The sequence below is a fragment of the Arvicola amphibius genome, chromosome 9, assembly GCF_903992535.2.
Source record: "Arvicola amphibius chromosome 9, mArvAmp1.2, whole genome shotgun sequence".
NCBI lineage: Eukaryota > Metazoa > Chordata > Mammalia > Rodentia > Cricetidae > Arvicola > Arvicola amphibius.
In genome coordinates this window covers 125,568,867-125,578,290 of record NC_052055.2, presented here as the reverse complement: position 1 = coordinate 125,578,290, position 9,424 = coordinate 125,568,867, and the positions used below count along the sequence as shown (strand labels likewise).

Sequence of the window (9,424 nt, the reverse complement as noted above, 5' to 3'; positions counted from 1 at the left end):
TATATCCAGGTAACGTCACCAATGCAAGGTGCTTTGAGAAGTACAGCGAGGCATTCCCAGCCACACCGCTGCTGAGCCGTAATGCCAGTGCTTTCAGTTTTCACGCAGTGAAATCAAGTGGAGGCTCCATTCAGACCAGAAGTTCCTTATCTTGAGCAAGTCTTGGCTGCCACGGGATGAGAAGATTCTGGACTGACCATGGTAAGTCCTGGGATTTTTCTTCTCCTATAGTCCATCAAAATACCCCATGTCTTCAAGAGTGGAGCCACATCTGGCACACTTTTTATTGTCCTGAACAAAATTGTTTAACCTCTCTGTGTTTCTCTTCATCTGTAAACAAAGACAGAATGCAGCCATTGTATCTGGGCTACACAATTGACGCAGAGTACTAGTTACCTAATAGAAAGCCAAACAGGGTCCGGAGTCCAGATTTGGCCTTATTGGTTGTGTAGTTTTGGGCAAGTTGTTTCAATGCTCAGGTACTGCTCCTCTGTAAAGGGAGAATATTGCCCATGATTATTCTAGAAATGTAGCATGAGGCCAAACATGCAGAAAGCACTCAGCACATGATAACAGAGTCGGGATGGGGATGCCATCAAGAGCAGATATGACAACCCATTCCCTGCACCTTATAGTGCATGGATAGGTCTTTAGTGATCAGTAAAGAACAAGGAGACATCCATGAAAATGGATGTAACCAGAAGACTGTCAGGTAGTATTTAAGGGTTTTTTGTTTTGTTTTGTTTTGTTTTTTGGTGGTGTCTCAGAATTAGAAGGTCAGGTAAAAGGGGGAATGTTTTGAAACACAACAAAAACAACAACCAGGAAGACAAAGGATTATGGACATTGAGGAGCCTGAAAATAAGAAACACAAAGTGACCAGGAGAGAAAGACAACCAGGGATGCACGGAGGGTACTGAAGAGTTCACAGCTGAGGAAGACGTCCTTAAATTGCTTTTTAGTAACACAAGAATGCAGTGCTGTAAAACAACAAAGGAGAACTTACTACAAATAATCAAATAAGAGTGACAGCCTCGTAAGGGGTAGGAAGTGATGTGAGCAGGAGAGGCATGCACAGGACTTTTAAGGCTTAAACAGTCTTTTGCAGAGATTATTAACGAGTACTTAAGATTCAGAGTGGGGGCTCTTCCCTTAGAGATAATAAAGTCGGGGGAGGATGAGGAGGCAGGAGACTCAGTTAAGTTGGAGGAGGAAAGATTACATAGAACTTCTGAACACATAAGAAAGGACCTGTGAGGAGACACAGCCAACCATCCTCTCCACACGTCACACTCATCAATCTGCAGGGATCCTGCCTCTCAGCTGTCACAGTGGCTGTCACTGCCTGCCACCACTAAGGTGGGCTTCGGTGCCCCAGATCTCCTTTCTTTCCAAACAGTAGCATCACCTCCTGCAGCTTTGCCTCTCCCTGACTCAGTAACTTTACTTCAGGGCTTCCGGCTGTGGGTTCTTCTGAGGATATTCAGTGGCCTGCTGGGTTTTAAGACCACTCACCTTTCCAGCCTATGAGCTCTGACATGTGATCTGTTCACATTGTACAATATTCATACCAAATCCCTTAGCTCAGTGGTTTAGCTACTACAAGAAGTAGGGGAGACAGATAGACTGTGTATATAATAAATGAATCCTGGATGGAACCTATGCAAAAAAAAACATAATCTATAAAGGACATTATTGGGACAATGATTAAATAGGAATATGGGCTATATATTAAATAACAAAAATAAGTTATTTGAATTCAATTACTGCATTGAGGGACTATCTTGTAGCAAATCATGCTGAAATATGATGGAGGAAAACAGCATGGTTTTCTAAATAATGCTAAATAAAAATAGTATATAAACACATTAAGAGAAACCAGTGGTATATGTCTTTAATCCCAGCAGTCAAGAGGAAAAGATAGGTGGATCTGAGTTTGAGGCCACAGAGAGAGATCTAGGACAGTCAGGGCTACACAGAGAAACTCTGCATTGAAAAACTAAAGGACAGGTGGGGTGAAATCAGAGTACAATGAATAAAAATACTAAAAGTTTGCTAATAGCAATGATAGTGACACAGGACTCATTGCAACTATCTTGCAGCCTGATTGTAAATTTGAACCTACCTCAAAATAAAAGATTTAAATTTTAATATGAGTGAAATTAGTCAAGAATTAAGAGAAATCAGAAGTGTGTGGTTGGATTATTAAAAATTAAGCACAATGATAATGAAGCAGGACGATCTCAAGTTCCAGGCTAGACTGGGTTACATAGTCAAAATGAGATCAGTACCAATAGCAATGCAACACTACCTCAAAAAGAGAAAGAAAATTATGTATTAAGTTACTAAATTTTATTTTATATGAAAGACTACTTTTAAAGGGTAAGATCAGTTTACAGCCACACCACCATGAATGTGCTTATTATTTCTGATAGAGAATAAAATAAGTCGATTGATCTCTCTGGGAATTGAGTCATTTCATGTAGGGAAAAATTTCAACCACAGGACAGACCTCTGAGTGAATCTCCTGAAAAAGTGTACTGGAGACAGAATATGAGCCATCAACAAATCCATGTCCATACTTTAAAAATAAGACCATGAAGAGGGGATGGGAAGGGGATAGAGGAGATGGGAGGGAAGATATGGGAGGAGAGGAGGACGATATGGGAGGAGAGAGGAAAGGAATGGGAGGAGAGAAGACAGGGGAAACTGTGGTTGGTATGTAAAATAAATGAAAATGTTTATTAAATAAAAAGAAGATACAAAGAAGCCATCTATCCTTCAGACAGTAATCCAGAACTAGAATAGAATGGTAAGGCTTAAATCTATGAGACATTTGAATGACACATGAAAAAAAATTAGTCTTTCAAAAAAAATGAGACCAATGCTACACTATTTGCCATCAAATCATTGATCTAACCACATAGTTCCTCATAACTGCCGATACCCATGAGGATCAATGTCAATAGTTGCACAGTGTTCTGATCATACATTGTGTTCAATAAATGTTTATTCAAACAATGAAAACTCAGTGATTAATTAATTCGTGTTTTTCATCAGCCTTTTTTGTCTTCAGCTGAGAAGTCAGAGATGCCAATGTGAGAATCCATCCATTTACCAGAACATTTCTGGTTTCTTCGTAGACACTAGAAAACATTTGACCAGGAAGAAGAGGAAAGACAAACGGACTTGATGGAGAGCCAGGAAAAGGAACGTGAAGAGTAGAGGAAGAAGAGAAGCATCCACCTCAAGAGTACTGACAAGTACACAAGGTGAGATGCTACAAAACATAGTGAAATACACTGTCCAGCAGCTTCATCCCTCCAACTAGACACAAAAGGCCATGGTCAACCACAGCTCTCCAGTGGGCTTCATCCTGCTCGGCTTCTCTGAACACCCACGCCTCGAGAAGATTCTCTTTGTGGTGGTCTTATGTTCCTACCTCCTCACACTCCTAGGAAACACACTCATCCTCCTGCTGTCCACACTGGATCCCAGGCTCCACTCTCCAATGTACTTCTTCCTCTCTAACCTCTCCTTCTTGGACCTCTGCTTCACCACAACCTGTGTGCCCCAGATGCTGGTCAACCTCTGGGGCCCCACAAAGACCATCAGCTTCCTGGGATGTTTCGTTCAGCTCTTCATCTTCATGTTCTTGGGAACAACCGAGTGCATCCTCCTGACAGTGATGGCCTTTGACCGCTATGTGGCTGTCTGCCAGCCCCTGCACTATGCCACCATCATCCACCCCCGCCTATGTCAGCAGTTGGCAGCTGTGGCCTGGGCTGTAGGTTTGATCCAATCCATAGTTCAGACACCTCCCACTCTCAAACTGCCCTTTTGTCCCCATAGACAGATAGATGATTTTTTATGTGAAGTCCCATCCCTAATTCGACTCTCTTGTGGGAATACTACCTATAATGAGATCCAGATGGCTGTTGCTAGTATCTTCATTGTGGTTGTACCTCTGAGCCTCATCCTTGTCTGTAGGGAGCCGATTTGCCGGCCACCATCACAAGATGGCGCTGAGCCCCTGCAGGGCCAAGTAAACAACTCCATATTAGGCAAGGCTCTAGACAGAACCTCCCTCAGGCATGACCCGTGTCCACTCTCCCTATATAAGCAGCTGCCGTTTGGTGCTGGGGGCCCCTCGTTTCCAGCTCTCCCCTTAACCAAGAGGCTCCAATAAAGCGTGATTTGAAAAAAATCCTCAACTCGGTGGTCGTTCTTCCCTGCTGGCCAGGGGGGTTCGCCGCAACTGGTGCCGAAACCCGGGACGCCGGGACATCTTTCGGTCACCGGGCGAGGGGCCAGAGGATCCAGAACTCAACACGCGGGGCGGGACGCGTCGGTAAAGCAAGTCTCCCAGGTATAATGATTGCTGGAGTTGAGCCCTGAAGTGTTCTGCCTAGCTTTTGTGGTAATTGTGATCTGTGTGTTCCTGTGTTGTTTTTGATTGAGCTGCCAGAAGCCTGGTCAAGAGAGTGCCTTTGTTATTGCGACAGCGCCTAGTCAAAATCAAAAGTAAGTCCGTTGTAGATAAAACGGCTTTTCTCTAAGAAGACTGCCATAAATTAAGCGGCTCCCCGGTAGGGCGCCCGTACATAAGTACACATTAAAAAAGATTGATAACGGTCGTAAAGGACATTGACCAAAACGCACCGTGGTTCGCGGTCTCTGGGGATTTCACCTTGCCTTCATGGAAAAAATTAGGACAGGACTTAAAAAGAGCTAAATATGAAAAAAAAATAGACAACTGCTTACGGGAGGGTGATAATACAGATCTTGTTAGAAAAGGTAGAGAGGCATTAATGACACACCAGGACAACTTATCAAAATCGGAATCAAAAGGGGGAGACTTGGATAGGCCTAAAAGAAAAAAAAAAAGAAAAAAAAAAAAAAAAAAAAAAAAAAAAAAGGATCCAAAAGTTAAGTCCAAAAAAATGGGCCAAAGAGAGCCCTTAGACAAAAAAAAATAAAATATAATAAAATATAATAAAATAAAATATAAAATATAATATAATATAAAAAAATAAAATATAAAATAAAATAATATAATATAATAAAATATATAAAATATAAATATAATATATATAATATAAAAAATATAATCCCCAAGGCCAGGGGATTATTAAAAGGGCTAACAGTAGCCTCAAAGATATTCTAACAAAACAAAAAAGGGGGAATAGCAGAAACAGCATCCCCCAGGGATAAAATTGGCTTGGCATTTTTTACATTTAATTTTTTAATTTTTGATGGTCAAGGCCGAACAGCGGCTGATAGACATGCTAACATGACCCCCGAAGATAAGGGAGTATCTGTTATGTGAAAAGATGTGTTGGATAATAAATGGTATGGACCGGATCCAGTCATTGCGGGATCCGGGGGAGCTGTTTGTGTTTTCCCACAGAGTCAAGAAGTCCCTCATTGGGTACCGACACGGCTGACAAGGAGCCTGAGACCAACAGCTAAAGATGAGGGCTACAACAACATGGATGCTGATCCTGGCAATGGAGACAGCCCTGCTGAACACGAGTCCAATGACATTATGGGTGGTAATGAAGGCCTGGCCCATGCCAATGCCTGTTCATGCTAACTCTTCCATATTGCCCATACTGTTTTCCACCTCCTGCGATCTGGAGGCACCCTGTCTGCCTAACTCAGACGCTAACAGGAGTTGTTTAATGCTACAAAGATAGCCCTAAATGGGACTCTATGCTTCTCCCTTGAGGGGAAGGGATCCTGCACAAGGCTTTTATGCAAGAACTTGACCAATTGGATGGATCCCCTGATGCAGAGTAAAGTTGGGATAGGGTCCCTGGGCACAACATTAGCCCAGGTGATTCAGGGTGCCACCTCAGGGTGAGGAGGGCCCAGTAATGCTACCACCTTGGCCATGAGAGTGGAGTCCATGGTACCGTTGGGAGGTGCATCCACTCCTAAAAATGCCACTCGTTTTAGGGCATCACCACACTGTGTTCCAGATTTTTCATTTCCACCTACATTTACAGCCTGCCAAGCTAAGACTTGGAAAAAGACACAGGTTGCCTATGGGTTCTCCCTATCCCCATCTATGAGGAGATACCTTTATAATCAGTCTAATCAAAATTCTACTATCGGATCAGGATGGTCCTGGTATCAATGGTTGCTCTCTAATGAAGTAGGAGCCACGATGGACATCTCAGCCCTGGCGATGCTACAGTTAACTAAGACTTGGCTCCTTAATGTTTCTGGTAGCATATCAGAGTCACGGGGCTGGAGAGATGGCTCAGCCGTTAAAGGCTAGGCTCACAACCAAAAATATAAGAGTTCATAGCCATGGTTAATCAGGTACAAACGGCGACCACAATTAACGACGTGGTTTCAAGGACAGCTGATACATTAAAAACCCAAAATAAAATCAACAATCATATCCTTTCTGGCATAATAGCTGCCAATCAAAACATAGATTATATACAGACTCGGGTAGATAAATTGACCCGTCTGGTCCAGATCGAATGTGTCTCCTATCAAAAACATGTGTACATTACTTCTCTTATCTTTAACAATTCCAAAAATGAGTCATAAAAAATTGGGGAACTGGTCGCGAAAAGCAGAGCTGTTTCTCCAAAATCAATTGTTCCAGATCACTATCCTAAATAATACTCGTGTCCAGCCCATCACCCTTAAACAGATTTCTGACTGGCTATATTCCGCTTTCTCCTTTTTTAAGGAATGGGTGGTGGTTGGGATATTTCTGGCATGCTGTCTGGGAGGATGCATGGTCTGCTTGTGGCTGATTTGCCGTCTTCGAGCCCAAACGAATAGAGATAAGGTTGCTGTCCTACAGGCCTTAGCCGCCTTGGAGTGTGGTGACTCTCCCCAAATTTGGTTATCGGTTCTTAAGAACCAGTAGGCACTTGTCCTACATAGCCTTTGCACCCCTGTAGGGATTGTTCCCATTGCACCAGGGAAGGTATGCTGAGACAACGCTTGAGATACTGCCTTTGCACCTCCTAGGGGTTTGTCCCATTGCACAGGAGAAGGAGTACCACGAGCCTGGGCCTCCCTTGATCGGCCCCCACATCATGAGGTGGGAGCCAAAACGGAAATAAGACCCCTTGTTGCCTACTTTGCTATAAAAACTAAAAGGGGGAACTGCAGGGAGCCGATTTGCCGGCCACCATCACAAGATGGCGCTGAGCCCCTGCAGGGCCAAGTAAACAACTCCATATTAGGCAAGGCTCTAGACAGAACCTCCCTCAGGCATGACCCGTGTCCACTCTCCCTATATAAGCAGCTGCCGTTTGGTGCTGGGGGCCCCTCGTTTCCAGCTCTCCCCTTAACCAAGAGGCTCCAATAAAGCGTGATTTGAAAAAAATCCTCAACTCGGTGGTCGTTCTTCCCTGCTGGCCAGGGGGGTTCGCCACACTTGTCTCTTATGGTGCTATCACCAGGGCAGTGCTGAGGATAAACTCTACAAAAGGGCGCAGGAAAGCTTTCGGTACTTGTTCCTCCCATCTCATTGTGGTCACCCTCTTCTACAGCTCAGTCATTGCTGTCTATCTACAGCCCAAAAATCCCTATGCCCAAGAGAGGGGCAAGTTCTTTGGTCTCTTCTATGCAGTGGGCACTCCTACACTCAACCCTATTGTATATACCCTGAGGAACAAGGAGGTCAAGAGAGCATTCTGGAGGCTGCTGGGGAAGGATGAGGAATCTGGGGAGAGCTGAGGGAGAAATAGCATGCTTTCCAAATTAAAACAAATTTGAGCCTTGGTGAAAAAAATTGAATTCCCAAGTCCACTTGGATAGGTCTTTCATACCTATCCAAGTCACAATAGTGAGCCTAGCGAGTAACAGGTTATATTGGGAGGAGACTCGTGAGAAGTAGAGAAGCCGAAGAGGAAGAGGAAGAGTGCTAGATATTTCTTCCAAACTGAAGTGTTCTTACCTGGACTGATCCAGGAGGCAGCTCAAGAAATTTAGAAGGAAGTTTATTTTTACAAAACTCAGGAAGGCTATGAAAGTTACAGGACTCCAGTGACTCCTCCTTGAGATAACATAACCAGTAAACAATTGGAAAAGAGAAACCTCTCTAGAATCCCAGCTGCAAGCAAGTTATACACCAGACCCCAATGAGACAACTTACATGAGTTCTTATCCATACTTAAGTGAGGCTTTCAGTGGCAAAGCTACAGCTGCAATACATCTCCCATGCTCTGTAAGAAACCACAATAAACTCCTTAGATGACCAAGCTGGACTCGGATGGAATAATTTGTTTGCCCTACCTTTGGTGCCCTATCTAGGGCTTATTCTCATTTATCTGGAGAGGAGAGAGAGAGGGACAGAGCTAAAGATAGACAGACAGATGGACAGACAGAGAGACAGAAATAGAGGAGGCATCTTTATTTTATATTCAAAATATGGTTAATATTTATTTACTTATGTTTGTTTTCTTTACCACTCAGTTTTTAATTGCATTTGTTTTGTTTGTAGATTCCCAATCCTCTGTGTCCATTTTTTTCTGATTGTCCTTATCTTTACTCTATACTTCATTTGGGAGTTTAGGGGGTTTTGTTATTTCTTTTGTCTTTAGTTTTTTCAAGACAGGGTCTCACTATGCAGCTATAACTGACTGGGAACTCACTATGTAGACCAGTCTGTCCTCAAACTCACACATATCCACCTGCCTCTGTCTCCCACGTACTGGGATTAAAAGTAAGAGCCACTTTAACACAGACATAACCCCCAGAATCTGGAATTTTTTTCATAATTAGAAAGAAGCCAGGAATAATCCCATTAAAAAACAAAGTAACAACAAGAAAAACCCTAATCCAGGGACTTTCCTACTCAAAGACAAGAACATTCAGGGAGTTGGTACTGCTTTTAGAAATGTGATAAACACATCTAGAATGTGATTTCTCTCCCTCCTCTTGTCCCTTCCTACATGGAATTTTTTTCAGGGTCAAACCAGAGACAAACCAGAAACTATTCCAGAGACCCAGATGTCCTCACTGGTAACCTCGGAAAGGAGCTCTTCTTGAGACTGACATTCTTTCCTCCTGAGAGAGTCAGAGGGATACTCTTATTCTGGGTCATAACTCTTCCTCATCTTGTTTTCTAGTGCAAATAAAGACAAAAAAAAACCCAGCTAAAGTAGTAGTTCAATTCCAGGAATTTTGGTGGGTTAAGGAAACAGAAAAAAGAAGCATAGAAATCTTTGCACCTCCTATCCTACTCCAAGCTGAGACAATATCCCAGATGCAGTCAAAGAACCCAGTATGCCTTCCCTAGAGAAAAGCCTTCTTTCTGTCCAGGAATTAAGGTTCATGAGGGAATTTGTCGGAGGTTTGAAAATGAGAATGTTCTAGAAATGCAAAGCAAGCTCAATATAAAATCTACTGCAGGGGCTGGAGAAATGTTTCAGCAGCAAAGAGCACT

General features: G+C 43.1%; 1 protein-coding gene across 1 annotated transcript; it reads left to right on the top strand.

Moving 5' to 3' along the window:
- The first annotated feature begins 3,343 nt into the window (after positions 1-3,343).
- Positions 3,344-7,713, top strand: LOC119823055 (olfactory receptor 2H2-like). Its single transcript, XM_038342815.1, has 2 exons — positions 3,344-3,986; positions 7,397-7,713. Exons 1-2 carry the CDS (start codon positions 3,344-3,346, stop codon positions 7,711-7,713), a joined length of 960 nt encoding a protein of 319 aa, XP_038198743.1.
- The last annotated feature ends 1,711 nt before the right edge of the window (positions 7,714-9,424 follow it).

Bases quoted from the DNA above. Each gene is read 5' to 3' on its own strand.
- LOC119823055 (XM_038342815.1), top strand. From the start codon at position 3,344: ATGGTCAACCACAGCTCTCCAGTGGGCTTCATCCTGCTCGGCTTCTCT. The intron at 3,987-7,396 runs GTAGGGAGCCGA...CCTGCTGGCCAG, and splicing joins TCTGAGCCTCATCCTTGTCT to GGGGGTTCGCCACACTTGTC.